The following is a 15,972-nucleotide window of genomic DNA, read 5'->3' on the forward strand; positions in this document are numbered from 1 at the left end:
ATTGATGGGTTTTTATGTTACAAAAATAGTTGAGGGGTTTTTATCCGATTCAAACTTAGTTGAGGGGTTTTTTCACTAAAAGCCCTATAATAAAAAAGCAAAAACAGCGAAAGGGTGCTGTACGTAAAGTAGTTAGCAGTTAGTAGGTAGAGATTGTGGTGAGAAGATAATTTACGTGGGGAAGTTTTATTACAAGCCATCACCTAGGCACCTATCAACGTCTCTAAAATTATTTTATATAATCCATAGTTTTCCATGACATTTAAAAATTCGGTATTTACGGGTTAATGTAATGTTTATATAACTTTGAGTAGTTAAACGAACGACGTATCATAAATTATATATTTACGTAATCGAATTGGTGTGATTGTAGTACGAAGATCGAAAAGATGTCTTAGATGTTTGATTGATGTGTATATGCTTCAATGTGATTGCATCAGTTATAAAATGAGGTTAGACGTTAGTTCTAGCTAATATGTATCCTCACTCTTATTTAACGAGAATGAACATTATTTTTTCCCATACAGATGTACTCTGGCGTCAATTCAATAGTGATGTTTGAATTGTGCGGCTTATAAGCATTTAATCCTCAAAAAATGTGGTTGAGTGATTAGTACGTATACGGTTGAAGTAGTGAAGTCAACTAGTTGAAGGATCAAACAATAAGATATTTTGAAATTTATGTTGAGTTGTTGACGATAAACTATTTTTAAAGAGGCGTCTAGATGGGTTTTTTTTTTTTTGTCGTCGGCGTCAAGATGGTTCTATTTCTTTTTAAAATACCTTCAAAAATACCAAAAAATACATATATGTATGTATGATTTGCCTCAGCCATTCGGTTACAAACTTGCAATTGAGCTGTGAAATTCTGGCGCTTAATTTCATCCAATGGTTCAACCATTTGATTTGGACATGATTTGTGTTTTATCGATGAGATGATGATGATGATGATGATGACTGACTAACTGATGAGAATACACAATTCAATACGTATTCAACCTCTGTTTTTAGCTGTTTAAAAACAAAATTGAAAATTTCTTAAAAATACAACTTTTGTGTGGCTAAAGATTGATGAATGAAGCCTCGGGGCTCAGTCTTCGTGCCAACGTGGAACTTGGGAAAGTGAAAAGGATTGTGGTGAAAGTCGCCAGGGTACGTGTCAAAATCTCGGATGTTTTTTATGCTTTTGCATATAGATAAACACTGCGTGTCGTTCTGAACAAGGGGAATCCTTTAGTGAAAAAACTCAAAACTTGGTAACGCACATATTACACCAATCAATGAACTAAACTAACTTAGAGCCACGTGTTCATTAAATCATGATTTGATAAAGACCACACGAAAGTGTTTAGATTCCTTCTATTTCGAGTTGAGAATGTAGACTTGTGTCGCATTTTCCGTTCACCTAATTCGATTTACCTCTTATATAATATTGAAATTGGTAGAGTAAGGATAATGAAATAGTAGCAGTTAACTTATAGTATATCATAAGTAAAGTGATATTATGGCTTGTTGTAACATTGTTCATTTCAAACATAAGCCCACCAAGTCCAAGTGCAAACCCGAAATTACTGGTGTATTACTTAATTCTATATTGTTGGTTTTTATGGATATTTGCACAGGCCGTAGGGAGTACACTTGGTTCTATATCTTGATCACAATTCCTCTCTGCTGCTCTTACGGGATTGCAAAGTATTTGAACGATGAGTCAAAATCAGGCTTCCAAATACTCTTTGGGCTGGCGTTTATAGGTTCTTTTCCGTGTTATCTACTTTTCATATTCTTGAAGTGGATGTGGCCTCTCCAGCTGAGGACTCTGAAGCCCAAAATTCAGATGATTTTGAAAGGATGGTCGACAATGGTTTAAGCCCTTTTATTTTCTCGCGTTTTGATAATTAGGGTAGGATTCTCATATGTTTTAGTATGTGAAACGATATGGTGTTATTTATATGTTATATAACTTAATAGAGTTCAAGTGCTTTGATTATCATTTTTCTTAACATAAATGCAGAAATATACTTATTGGAAAAAATTATTTATTACACACTTGAGATCGAGTTGCTCCAGCTTTGAATAAATTTCTCCTTCCTCGCCTTGTAAACATCAGCCAGGCCTAAATCGGAGCCATTTCTCTCACTATCTCTTCTTCTCAAATATCGTCGTTTTACTATTTGCATCCTTACTATTTTTTTCCTGAGTCCGAATCGTTTCCTTACTATAAACAGGGAACTATGTGGACTACAAATAGGGAAAAATATACTAGTACATTCTATAAATAAATCAAAACATCAGCGATATACATATATTTTTTTTAAAACACTTTTGCCCACTTTTCGTAAAAGAATTTCTTAGTTTTGTATTTTATACAACTTTTGTGATGTTTGATATCAACATATAATAGATTCGATGACTCGGTAAAAAATTGATTAGCATTTTTTTTTTTGCTAACTAATAATTAAATTATGTAATCTCTTAATATTCCGTTTCAAAGAGAGAATATTTGATGGATTGTTGCTTCCTTCTTCAAGCCTTGCCTCTTCTCGAACATGGCGATGAACTGCCGGAATGTAACCAGAAACTGGAATGCTCATCTCCGTTGAAGCAATTTCATCACTAAACCAGATTAAAGTATGTTTTCGATTTAACAATTTCCTGTACATAAAAAATTTACATAAAATATGAAGCTGGATGTCGTGAAAAAAGAGAGAAGAAGAAGATGATGATGAACGTGTAATGATTGTTTTGCTCGAAAAAATAACTATGTGGATGCAAAAATGTACAACGTTGCAACGAACACCATGCGGTGCCTGCTCCACTATCAATCTCTAAGTGACTAAGTGGACCTCCCATAGCTAGGTCGGTCATGCCTCTAATTAGAAAGAAAAATAAACTTTAAAAGTTTTTTTTTTTCCAGTTACACCTATAGCCAATTCGCACAGCTAGTGGTTGTTTTGGAAATAACGTGCTGATTAAGGTTGTCGTCATTGGTATGTTTTAATTATTATCAATATATATTCATAAGGTATGAGTCATAACTCATAACCAATGAAAATATAATGATTAATTACTTCTATATCATTATTGGTGAGTGGACACAACTTTTGACTTGTAGGATTTTCACTACCATATGCTCAGGATCGAACGCCTATAAATACCTTCAGGCTTCAACGTATGGTATCATATTCATCAAGAGCACTACTAAAGTACTTAGGATTGAAACAAAGGAAAAGAGAAAGAATAGCCAAACCCAAAATAACTATGTCTGTGAGTAACTCATCATCACTTGTTCTAATCACTTTGATATTGGCCACGTCGTGCCTAGTCTCCGAGAGCCGTGTTGCAAGAAAAGACTTGGGTATAGACCTTGGCGGGATAGGGATCGGTACTGGCATCGGCATCGGCATAGGCGTTGGTGGAGGTGGATCCGGATCCGGTGCTGGTGCCGGGTCTGGATCCGGAGGAGGAGGAGGATCAAGCTCTTCTTCCTCATCTAGCTCCAGTTCTTCTTCGAGCTCTGGTGGTGGTGGAGGCGACGCGGGATCAGAAGCTGGATCATACGCGGGGTCACATGCCGGGTCTGGTTCGGGTGACGTTCCGGGTCAGCCGTAGAAGAGGAGGTGGAGGAGGAGGAGGTCACGGTGGAGGAGGTGGAGGAGGAGGGGGTCGTGGTGGAGGAGGTGGATCCGGTAACGGAGGAGGGTACGGTGAAGGCGGTGGATATGGAGGAGGATACGGTGGTGGCGACGACTAAATGTGTAATATCGCATGCATGCATGTGTTTTACGTAATAATTATGAGTATGTTTATTTTCAAAAAAATTGCTTCGGAAAATAATAGCCTAAAGTGGGTGAGTAAAGGAGATGGAAAAAGCTTCGAAATTGTATGGTTAATTATGTATTCTTCCATATTCAAAATAGATTATTGGTGTTTGTAGATGTGTTTACTTATGTACTATATACTTCCAATTATAATAGTTAAGAATTTGTATACGATGTAGTGTTTTTTTTTTTTGGTTTTAATACGATGTAGTGTTTTTATTCCCTGGTACGTTTATATTTTATTTTTTAATAAACATTTGCCGGCACGTTTCTAATTTCTTTGTTCTTCTCAGTTTTTCGCTAGTATCAAATACCTAACGATGAAATGGAAAGTTTGACTCATCGTTCAGCCAAATAAAAAACACATAAAGTCGTCAACCAAACAAAATTTAGAACGATCGACTCTATGTCATCAACAATTCAGATCTGTTTGTCTTTGAGAATTCGATTAGCATTTTTTTGTCATGTTACGTTTACATTCAATATAAGTAATATGTAATAACATATGTATATGTCTACAACAGACAGGTTTACTTTTACAAAATTGACAAATACTATGTAAACTGTATCTGGAATAATTATGACAAACGAGCCAATCCGCACCATTCAAAATATAGAGATGTATTCTCTATAACTCTTCCGATCACTTCAGAACACCTCTTACAAATTGGGTTTAAACTTTAACCTAAGATTTAGATGTCGTTTATCATTAATGAATTTACCCCTAAAAAAATGTGTTTGTATTGATTTAGATTTACAAAATTTAACATCCGACGTCACACAAAAAGTTAAGAAGACAGCACTTAAGAGTATCATTATCGTAATTAGAACTATAAAATAGCATTTATTGATTTCAGTAATATGCTTTAATACAAAAAGAGTGAATAATTAATTTCGTCTTAAGAAAAAATAAATTCAATCATTTATATATATATATATATATTATGTATATATGTTATATTCTATATGACGGGTGAACATTATGGGTCATTCATAGTAACAAAAACACAATGTGAACGAATAATTTTTTTTTAACGGATAATATTTTTTTTGAATGGATAATTTTTTTTTTGAATGGATAATTTTTTTTTTGAATGGATAATTTCGATCTTTCGCGAAACAATGATTTAAGCACGTGTAAGAGGTAGTAATACTTCATAGTGGAACAATAGATTAGTGACCATTAGAATGTATATGGGTGGCTAGTTTCAGCGTGTATAAACCACTACCACTGTCTTCCACTTAACTTAGTGACTCTGGTGGTTGGCAGCAGCAAAAGATTAATGCACACATCACCTGCATCCACATTTTTAAAAAAAAAGATGCACTAACCATTTCTCATCTTATCCTTAAATTTTTGTTTAAGTCATGAGATAATAATCTTATTATGCATTTTGGATGATCATATATAGTACGACTTGTGTGATTCATAATTTGCGGGTTGATAGAAAACTGTGACATATATATACTGACGTAATGAGATTTCTAATGCTAAACCCTTTTCTTAAACGTGGGATATGTGAAACCGCAAGTTTTATCTTTAAACGTTTTGTTTCTACCTCACCGGTGGTTTTTTAAAAAACCTCCTCAAATCAACATGGGTTAAGCTACAATTTTGTTATTGTTATTTACATAATTTTCAATTTTTTTTTTTTTTGATAAACCCTATCAGCTGATCCGGTCGGCTCCGGTAGGAACGCACCGAAGTGCTATAGTGTGGATTTCTTTTTGGTTCAACGGTTCAACGGACACCATGAGTTTCGAGCGAACTCGAGTCAACGGGCCATGAGATCCATGAGATCCAAATGGGTCACCACACTACCTGTCCCGAGTTTGAAATGCCTTCCAACTAATGACAAGGGGTAACCAGATCGCCTGTTACTGGATTACCATGTAAACTGCTTGGACCTTTGGCCGAAACCCAGACTTCCCACATAATTGTGTTTTTTATTTCCAGGGAGGATCGAACCTGGGTAATTTTCAATTCTTCACATCCCGAAATACAATTTTATCATGCATTTTGCATATTGCCAATCTTTTTTTTTTGTCAACGCATATCGCCAATCATGTGTTCAATTAGTATTCATGCTCTCTAAAATGACAAAGTATGAGTAAACTATGACAAACATAGAATAAAATGATAAAACGTGGTTGAACTGAATTTAGTGATATACACGTAACGGCTCACTCTACTATCCCAAAGCTTCTATAAATACTCGAACAAGAGATTCTCTCGTACGTATCTAATTTAGTTACAAAATAAACTCAAACACATCGATCGGCAAATCTTTACGCGCTAAGAAATACCAAAATGGCTAGGGTCCAAGGTCTAGTTCTTCTTGGTTTATTAGTTATTTCAAGTTTGGTTATGTTAACCGAGAGCCGAGTCGCACGAAAAGACTTGGGGCTTGACCTAGGTGGGATTGGAGTAGGTCTGGGCGTTGGATTGGGGATTGGTCTTGGCGGCGGATCGGGCTCGGGTGCTGGTGCAGGCGCAGGTTCTGGTTCAGGTTCCAGATCATCATCTAGCTCAAGCTCTAGCTCGTCATCAAGTTCGAGTTCTCGTGGTTCCGGTGGATCAGAAGCCGGTTCATCTGCTGGTTCATTTGCCGGATCCAGAGCTGGATCCGGATCTGGTAACTGATTATATATAAAGTACAATTTTAAACGTGTGAAACTAAAAGTATGTTTACGTTGTTGGTTTGTCGTAATTAATATCGTGTGTAAGAAATTTGATGAATAAATTGTTGCCAAAAGTTATGTTTTGTTTTGGGTGTACGTGTCCTAGTGTCTATTTCACTATGAGTCGAAATTTTTATATCCGGTTAAGAATGTTTCCTTGGTCGGCTGTATATATGATCTCTTTATATCCAAACCAGAGCATGTGCAATCGTAAACTGGTAATTCGAATCTGAGAACAATCCCCAAGAAAGAAAACAATTTTCTATCGACAAATCTATTAAATTCTAGGTTGCATCAGGGGTGTTCAATTTGGCAAAACCTATCCAAACCAAACCGAACCAGTCAACCTAAAATAGAGTAGTTTAATGTGGTTCAATTTCTGTTATGTTATACTAACCGTATAGACATCAGTTTCTAAAAAGCCGTATCATACGTATATGATTCATAATCTTTAAACTACAATTGGATTGACGTACGTCCCTAAAAACCGAGACTCATAAATTGATGGTTCATAATTGCTACCAACAAAATTAATAACTACACTAATTAATAAAAGTGAAACTAGCAAACAAATGAAGAATGCGGATAAATTTTGCGACTTCACGTAAGGGAGCACCATAGATACTCATGGTGATGAGGACTAACGAGTCCGAACCAAACTGAGGGTGTCAATCCCCTTTCAATGAGACAAAGTGCGAGAGGCTCACCGTCCAAATTATCGGGTTTTAGTTTTTTTTTTTTTTTGTGTGCTAAAAAACGTTTTTTAGTTATTAATTTTTGTAATTAAAATAACCAATTTTTCGTAAAATACAACTCAACACGTTCCAAAACTTACGTAAAATCTACTGTCAATGGATAATAGTCTTTGTTAATTATTGTATAATTTAAAACTTACGTAAAATAAATGAAGCAAGGCACAGGATTTTTTTTACTCTTAACAAAAAAAATGATTAGGAATTTTTTTTCGATCAATAAAATTCCAATGAAGCAATGCATATGATTTTAGCATGGAAGCTTCACGACAAAGACTCCAACAACGATTAACTAGTGCTATGTATTTTTTCCCCCCGATAACTTTTTTTGTTTCCAACGTTTTTGTCGAGAGCTGTAGCCTGTAGTGCTATGTATGTAGTACTAAAAATTTGGTAGACCTAATGCTTACTCCATTATTTTTTAATATCTATATATATAAATAATTTGTAATCAAGCAGGATCGCACAAATCTTTTCTTGCTCAAATACACAATCTTAGTTTGGAAACAAAGAATCTTCCCCATTAAAACAACAAAAATAATGAAAGAAATATGAAATATGAAATAATCAGAGACGACATTTCATGTACAGAAAAAAAAACAACAAATTATTCTAATACTAATTCACGCAATTGTAAGATGATCTGACCAAATATTAACTATTTTTTAACAAACGAGTATGAACCTGTTTTTGGCGATAGTCCCATTTTCTTTTGTTTGACGTCAGCGATAGTTCGACTGGTTTATGTTTTGGAATGAATTAATCTGTTTTTAAAAATATAGGAACATGAAACTACACCGCCCACTTTTAAAAAAATAAGGAAACCTGTATCCTTATCAAAAAATATTTTGGTCAACATATTCCTATCAATTTTTTCACGCATTAACATGATATAATGACCAAATATTACCCTCTTTTTGTTTGGTCGGCAGCATGCTACATGAATCTTTTTCTTTGGGATAGTATGATTTTTTTTTTGAACTAAATATGTAATCTTTTTAGAAAACAATCTAGAATAGCATGAAATTTCGAATATATCAAAATATAGTTGTAAAAAAAAAACACAACCAAAGCACCGTCCAAGATACCGAGTATCACCGGTACTTGCAAGGTCTCGACACACTAAAGTATCTCCCGATTATCCCGGTTTTCCGGTAAGAGGTGGCCCATCCCTTCTCTTTTATGGTGAAACCGTGACTTGGGGAAGCGGTAATGTTAGAGATACGTGGAAACGGCACGCAGTTTTCAAATGTCATTCTTTCATCGCTTTCCCAAAACAGCCAATGGTGAATGCTGTGGTCCGCACGTCCTCTCTGCATTATCCTGTTTGAAAATTTACATTTTCTTTATTTTTTCACGCAAATTAAAAACAAGAAAAAGTACTGTTTCATTTAGTATTAAAAGTTAAATCAAGATATTATTAATGCACTAACACGTCTTTTTGCTGAAATTGACCCAGGGCTGGCCAGTTGCAGTCGGCAAAATCATACGGAGAGCACTGATTAGTACTCATAAATTACTTTGCTTATTAAGTAATTACACATATCGAAACAACTTTCTATTCTGGTCTTTTGCTATCTGAAACTCGAAGCCACAATAAGCCTTTTTTAATTTACGATGTTAAATATATTAAAGAAAAAAAATCATTTTTACAGCTAGTGCAACTATTCTTTAAAATTTTGATAAGGACTTTCATCAAAAATGAAACAGCAGAGAATAAAAAAAAAAAGAATAGTTTTGCTTGCTTGAAAAAATGCTTCCATTCCATTTTCATATCGATTATCTTCTGCAGTTCGGATAGAAGACAATCAATTTCTGATTTGCTTGTCAATGTTTTGAGTCACTTGCTGAGCTAACTTTGCTGGTTCACCATGTTGGCCCAGTGCACTGTAGCACAGTGGTTAATTTCAAAACTCAGTTGGCATAAAGTTTCTACTATCTTTAAAGCCATGCACATTGCTCTAAATGCATTCACCATTTCATATCACAAGATTTACAACTTATGGAGTATTATAAGTTTTACGAATTGGATACATTATTAAATTGTAAGTATCACCGATTGATAAAGTTTATAATGCTAATGTGGATTGAAGATTAAAAAGATACTTTTATCCACGGATCACGCCTTGCGATCCGGACTTTGATATATTAGAGAATCCTAAAAACAAACCACACCCAAATGACATAAGCATGTGGTGTTTACAAGTTTAAGAAAACATTAGTAGTAAGTCGGTTGCACGTTCTTGATTTCAAATTCTTAAATGTCATTGGTGAGAGATAGCATGTGTTAATTGTTGAATTAGTGAAATTGATGATTTAATAGCTAAAAGACTTGTAGTCTCATTCGCATTAAGTATGTGTTGTAAATTAAATTGTCTAAATGTAAATTTTAAATCATATTGCTGTAAAAGAAAAACTGGATACGGTTATTTTGTTATAAAACAAAACTGTCGAATCACATAAATTTTATTATACTCGACTAGCTATGTAAGCACGACTGCCCTAACGATACTAAAGAAAACTGAATTAACTAAATACGTATCCACGTAATTTTTTGTGTAGCAAACCAAACAAGTCATCATTGACCATTAGTATACAAGCAAGAGATAAGAACATGGCGTAATTAATACCATCTCCTTGTCATTAAAAAAACAAATGGAGTCATAATTTTGTCGACTCGATATCCAAAATCTTAAGTGAATTCTTTCACATTTAGTTAGGCTTTTAGAATATCCAAACAAAACTCACAAGTATTATATAGTTTACTGATCGACACACTTTTTACCTTTAAACCAGAAAACGCTATGAAATTGAATATTTTTGTTCTATATAGTTAGGACACTCAACGCTATAAAATTGGTTCAGGTTAATCCACCAAAATCCTCACTAATTTGAACAGGGCATAGTCGATGTAATAAGATTGCTGCTTATAACCCACACTTAAGTGATCATTTTTCAAGTTCACAAAAAGTACTTCCTGTCAATTTATTATTCTCTTTTCTTGTAAGTTTGACTCTTGATGAAGTTTTTAAAAACTCCTCCGTATATTGCGGTAAATTAGTTGAAAATAGAGATTACGGTAGATTCAACATTTATCCAGAGTTAACTAATAAAAATAAATTTACAAGGGATTTTGTTTTGTTTCTATAAACAAAATTAATTAGGAGTTATAAACAAACGAAAAAATGCCAATCTGGCAATCAGATTAACGCGTCTCCATGCCCCCTACACTTGTATATATGCTTCTCCGTCTCTTCCTCTTCTCCTTGGCAGATTGCTTTGGAAAATACCCCAAAAAAAAAAAAAAATTCCAAAGAAATCTGCATCTGTCTTTTTTTCTTTTCTTTCCTCTAGAATTTATCCCAATTTTTTTTTTGTTTTAATATTTTCAATTCCTCATTCGATAAATTTTCTGGAGGAAATTTAGGAGAAAAAAAGATTTGTAAAGAGTGATGCCTTCGATAGAAGATGAGCTGTTTCCGTCAACGCCGGGAAAATTCAAAATCGACCGGTCAAACCGGCAGCTCCACCGTTGTTTCGCGTCGACGAGCACCATGTTCCTCTGGGCTCTCTTCCTCATCGCTCTCACCGCTTCCTACCTTAGTTTCCAGAGCTTCGTCGATTCCGGCAGCCGCTACCTAACCGCCTCCTGGGGCGGTATCCAGTGGGAAAAACAAGTCCGTACCTCCGCTCAGATCCACCGCTCCGGCGGTATCTCCGTCCTCGTCACCGGCGCTACCGGATTCGTCGGCAGCCACGTGTCACTCGCTCTCAGGAAACGCGGCGACGGCGTCGTCGGCCTCGACAATTTCAACAACTACTACGATCCTTCCCTCAAACGCGCGAGGAGATCTCTCCTCTCTTCCCGAGGGATCTTCGTCGTCGAAGGAGATCTCAACGACGCCAAGCTATTAGCCAAGCTCTTCGACGTCGTCGCCTTCACGCACGTGATGCATCTCGCCGCTCAAGCCGGAGTTCGATACGCATTGGAGAATCCTCAATCCTACGTCCACAGCAACATCGCCGGACTTGTTAACCTCCTCGAGATCTGCAAATCGGCGAATCCTCAGCCGGCGATCGTCTGGGCTTCCTCCAGCTCCGTCTACGGCCTCAACGAGAAAGTTCCTTTCTCCGAATCTGACCGGACCGATCAGCCGGCGAGTCTCTACGCAGCGACGAAGAAAGCCGGCGAGGAAATTACCCACACTTATAACCATATTTACGGTCTTGCCATTACCGGTTTAAGGTTCTTCACGGTTTACGGGCCTTGGGGCAGACCGGATATGGCCTACTTCTCCTTCACCAGAAACATCCTCCAAGGGAAACCGATCACGATATACCGGGGCAAAAACCGGGTCGATTTAGCCCGGGATTTTACTTACATCGACGATATAGTCAAAGGATGTTTAGGGTCGCTGGATTCGTCGGGTAAGAGTACCGGGTCGGGTGGGAAGAAACGTGGAGCAGCACCGTACCGGATCTTTAACCTGGGGAACACGTCTCCGGTAACGGTGCCGATTCTGGTGGATATATTGGAGAAGCATCTCAAGGTCAAAGCAAAGAGGAACTTCGTGGAGATGCCTGGAAACGGCGACGTTCCGTTCACGCACGCGAATATTAGCTCCGCCCGAAACGAATTCGGGTATAAACCGACAACCGATTTGGAAACCGGGTTGAAAAAGTTCGTTAGATGGTATCTTTCTTATTACGGATACATACTAAAGCCAAGCTTGTACATTAACGGTGATAATTGTTTTTCAAACGAATTAATTTTTTTTTTTTACCTCCCTACATTAATATGATGATTCGTTTCTTACTCTAAGTAGTTTATTTATATTTTGTTTATTTTGGGGAAGAGGAGATATTTACTGGGGTAGGATAATAAAAGAAAATCTAAAATATTCTTTTCTCTTAAGACAATCAAAATATATATAAAAAAAGACAGCGAATAAATCTGGTTTCTATTTCTTAATAAATATACTTGATCTTAGCAAATAATTTCATGCCAAAAGTGTTGTTGGGTTAAACGGATCTTCAGCATCTCTGCAATCAAAATTATAAGATAATTAAGAAAAAAAAAATGGAATATCGAGGACAGCTGGTAGATTGAGACAGCAGAGAAAGTGGGGATTTTTAGTGGCGTGTGGGGTCCATCAGAGCTTATTTATAAAGGTGGAAGAAGACCTAAGATGTACGGTAACCGTTGGATCCGCTGAAGAATTTAATTGTTGCAGTCGTAATCTTACGGTCCAGCTGTGGAGTAGTCATGCCACGTTATCTTCTCCACCGACACTAAAACGAGTGCAAATGATATATAAAAACCATTCAACATTTTTGTATTATTGAAGGTAGCCAAGAAACTAGAAGAAGTGGTGTTTCATCTTTTTTTCTTTCTTGAATGTTAATAAAAGAAGTGGCGTGGAACCTGTTAATATGATTGATTCTTTAGGTTTTGGTTGGTGTAGTCTCTTTGGATTTAAAGCATTCAACATGTAAATAACTCTTTGTTTGTTTGTTGAAGCAAACGAGTTAGCATATATTTGGATAAATATGGTGAGGTCATTGGGTGAAAACGAGTACATAGTTTAAGAATGCTAAATTTGTTAATTTAGTTGATAGAACTTACAAGGCCAAAACAGAATATTAAATGCGAGAAAACAAAATTATTTTATAAGAAAAAAATATTATTAGAAAATCTTCTAGCATTTAGATAGAGACCCTTCTGATGTCGGCCAGACGAAGACACTTTGTACCGTTTCTTTGTTTTTGGTTCGTTACGCTCTAACCGTACGTTATTGCAGATAGATAATGATGCATATGCGGTCAAAGCAAAAAACCGGGAATACTTTGATAGTTCGTAATTTATACGGTGGAGATCTGATTTGGTGACCGAAATCCTAATTAAACTGCTACTTTATGGGTTCTTATATTGTTATCTATTTGAGTTTTTTTTTTTGTTGAAATTTATTGTTTGAAAGGGTCTCGATCCTGGTATATTACATGGAAACAGTGAAAAGCTGTTGTAACAGATTACATTTGTTAAAGTACTAGATTTTAGAAGAAAACAGCATTGTACAATGCCTCCTTACGTTGAAAAAAGTATTTCATGCATAATTGTTACTTTATTGCATTGCTGTGGTTTTAACATTGTGTTGTATCATTTTTTTTTTCTTTCTTTGACGAGGTGTTGTGTCATTCTTGCTATATTCGTCTCCTGCTATCTTTTGCACAAAAGTTCATGTACCATTGTTTACGTACAAACGGTACAAGACTATTCCATATGTCTATAAGACTATACCTATTAGATCAATCTTTGTTCTACTTAATTTTACATTCTCGTAGTAATACTGATGAAAGACTTTACTTTATATATAGGAATGTCGAGATTGTACCAAACGAAGCATCTAAAAGGAAAAGTTCTGATGTGTGTAACGTCCGATCGTTCCATTTCCAATCACTTGAGAGAAAATTGCGCATTAGGAACACTCGCCAACGATTAGCTGGTTGAGATCTTTCATACACCAAGTTGCATGACACTGTGTCGATACCACTTACAAAATCGTTTGAAATACTTCGAATTACATTATTTGTAATATCAATATTTTGAAAACTACTCGTAATAATATTCATGAATTGGTATCCCAAATCATTACACATACTAAAAAAAAAAACTTACTACAATAAAATTGATGTATACTCCTTTTTATGAATAGGAGTATATTTAGATATTGGAACTTGTTCAAAGAAAAATAGATATTGAAAAACTAATTAAAACTTGCTAGTTGCTATAAATAGTTTTATTTGTTTATTTTCTTTTTAATAGCGTTTTGTATGTACGTACATCCTCGTAGTTTAGTATTCCTACGAGGCAGTTTAGGGAAGATTGCAAAGATATCAGTAATTTATTTGTGCATACTTTGCAAAAATAAAAAGAAAAATTTAAACCGCTAATCAAAAGTGTATATATATATATATATATATATATATATTTTAAATGAAAATGATATTGTAGTTAATAATTATTTAATCTTTTTACGGTGTAACTTTCATTGTTATATATTTTAAGTAAATAAAACATAATTAGTCAGATTTCTATTTTGAAACTGAAACAAACCTCTGAAGAAGAAGAAACATCAGGTATGCTATAGTCATATAAGGCAAAACGAAATCTCTCAGAAAATCTCTTCACCTCCTCTACGCGTTTCACTTGTGACTATATAAATCCTTCTCCCTAATCAAAACCATTTCGATCCAAATTTTCGTTTTTTTCTTGCTGATTCCATCGATTCTTCTTCATCCATTAGTTAATCATCTCTCAGTCGTTACACCATGGCTCGTTGCAGTAACAGCCTCGTAGGAATACTAAACTTCCTCGTCTTCCTCCTCTCGATTCCGATTCTCGCCGGAGGAATCTGGCTCAGCCTTAATGCCACGACGCAGTGCGAGAGATTCCTCGACAAACCAATGATCGCTCTCGGCGTTTTCCTCATGATTGTAGCGATCGCAGGAGTCGTCGGATCTTGCTGCAGAGTGACGTGGCTCCTCTGGTTCTACCTCTTCGTGATGTTCTTCTTGATCCTCATCGTCCTCTGTTTCACCATCTTCGCGTTCGTCGTCACTAGTAAAGGCTCCGGCGAAACTATCCCTGGAAAGGCTTATAAGGAGTATAGGCTCGAGGCTTACTCCGATTGGTTGCAGAAGCATGTGAACAACGGTAAGCATTGGAACAACATTAGAAGCTGTCTTTACGAGAACAAGTTCTGTGCTCGCTTGGAGTTTTTCTCGGGACGTGTCCCTGTTTCTGCCTTCTATAAAAAGGATCTCACTGCTCTTGAGGTGACCAATTTTGAAACTCATTTTACGCGAATTTGAATTAAATACCGTGAACCGCAAGGTTAGATTTCAAGAGATAGGTAAAAAAGTTCTCCTTTTTAGGGTTTAAGTTCTGACCCTAGAAAAGCTAAATCTAAGATTGAATTTTGATTGTTTGTGTTTACAGTATTGAGGTAACAATTCTGAGTAGTTTTAGGCCATTCAAAGATTAAAACTTTGCGACAATATAAGCTCAAATTCAGAATCTGAATCATTAGGTTTTAATTAGGGGTTTAGGCCTGACCTTTTTCGATTGCATCATGTTTTTCTAAAATTCCAAAGCAATAGATTTCATTTCTCCTTTCATAATCTCTATAAAAAATCTAAAACTAGTAAAAGAAATCACTATGGCTCCCTTGTTACAATGTATCAAAATCTTGATTCTACTTCTATGATTGATTCTTGATAGTTTATGTTTCTGTTTTTTTTTTTTTTTTTGTTTACAGTCTGGTTGCTGCAAGCCCTCTAATGACTGTAACTTCATCTACATAAGCCCAACGACATGGAACAAAACAGGAGGAACACATAAAAACCCAGATTGCCAACTTTGGGACAGCGACATCGATAAGCTCTGCTACAATTGCCAAGCCTGCAAGGCTGGTTTTCTCAACAACCTCAAGAGCTCATGGAAAAGAGTTGCTATTGTCAACATCATCTTCCTTGTTATCCTCATTATCGTCTACGCTATAGGATGTTGCGCCGTCAAGAACAACAAGAGAGAAGACAATTATGCCCGTTCCAATGGAATCTAGGATTACTTAGAGCGTGTTTGTTTGATTCAAGCTACAATTTAGTTTTTAAGTAATAAAAAAATCATTTCAAATTTATTAGAGTAAACATCTTTCGAA

The 15,972-nt window shown here is 35.8% G+C and overlaps 4 protein-coding genes across 4 annotated transcripts; all 4 read left to right on the top strand.

The window, feature by feature from the left end:
- The first annotated feature begins 3,185 nt into the window (after positions 1-3,185).
- Positions 3,186-4,042, top strand: LOC18031029 (glycine-rich protein DOT1). Its single transcript, XM_006412641.2, is given in 2 exon segments — positions 3,186-3,600; positions 3,602-4,042. Coding segments are annotated over 2 exon segments (492 nt in total). The 5' UTR covers positions 3,186-3,258; the 3' UTR covers positions 3,752-4,042.
- A 2,019-nt stretch (positions 4,043-6,061) lies between these two features.
- On the top strand, positions 6,062-6,584 carry LOC18031030 (P17/29C-like protein DDB_G0287399). The gene has a single exon (XM_006412642.2). The coding sequence runs from the start codon at positions 6,130-6,132 to the stop codon at positions 6,460-6,462; it is 333 nt and encodes a 110-aa protein (XP_006412705.1). The 5' UTR covers positions 6,062-6,129; the 3' UTR covers positions 6,463-6,584.
- Positions 6,585-10,534: 3,950 nt separating this feature from the next.
- LOC18031031 (UDP-glucuronate 4-epimerase 1) lies at positions 10,535-12,039 on the top strand. The gene is given in 2 exon segments (XM_006412643.2): positions 10,535-11,965; positions 11,968-12,039. Coding segments are annotated over 2 exon segments (1,287 nt in total). The 5' UTR covers positions 10,535-10,704; the 3' UTR covers positions 11,994-12,039.
- Positions 12,040-14,581: 2,542 nt separating this feature from the next.
- On the top strand, positions 14,582-15,876 carry LOC18031032 (tetraspanin-9). The gene is made up of 2 exons (XM_006412644.1): positions 14,582-15,088; positions 15,571-15,876. Exons 1-2 carry the CDS (start codon positions 14,582-14,584, stop codon positions 15,874-15,876), a joined length of 813 nt encoding a protein of 270 aa, XP_006412707.1.
- Positions 15,877-15,972: the final 96 nt, after the last annotated feature.

The sequence above is a fragment of the Eutrema salsugineum genome, unplaced genomic scaffold (genome assembly GCF_000478725.1).
Source record: "Eutrema salsugineum unplaced genomic scaffold, Eutsalg1_0 scaffold_1, whole genome shotgun sequence".
Classification (NCBI taxonomy): domain Eukaryota; kingdom Viridiplantae; phylum Streptophyta; class Magnoliopsida; order Brassicales; family Brassicaceae; genus Eutrema; species Eutrema salsugineum.

Bases quoted from the DNA above. Each gene is read 5' to 3' on its own strand.
- LOC18031030 (XM_006412642.2), top strand. From the start codon at position 6,130: ATGGCTAGGGTCCAAGGTCTAGTTCTTCTTGGTTTATTAGTTATTTCA.
- LOC18031032 (XM_006412644.1), top strand. From the start codon at position 14,582: ATGGCTCGTTGCAGTAACAGCCTCGTAGGAATACTAAACTTCCTCGTC. The intron at 15,089-15,570 runs GTGACCAATTTT...TTTTGTTTACAG, and splicing joins AGGATCTCACTGCTCTTGAG to TCTGGTTGCTGCAAGCCCTC.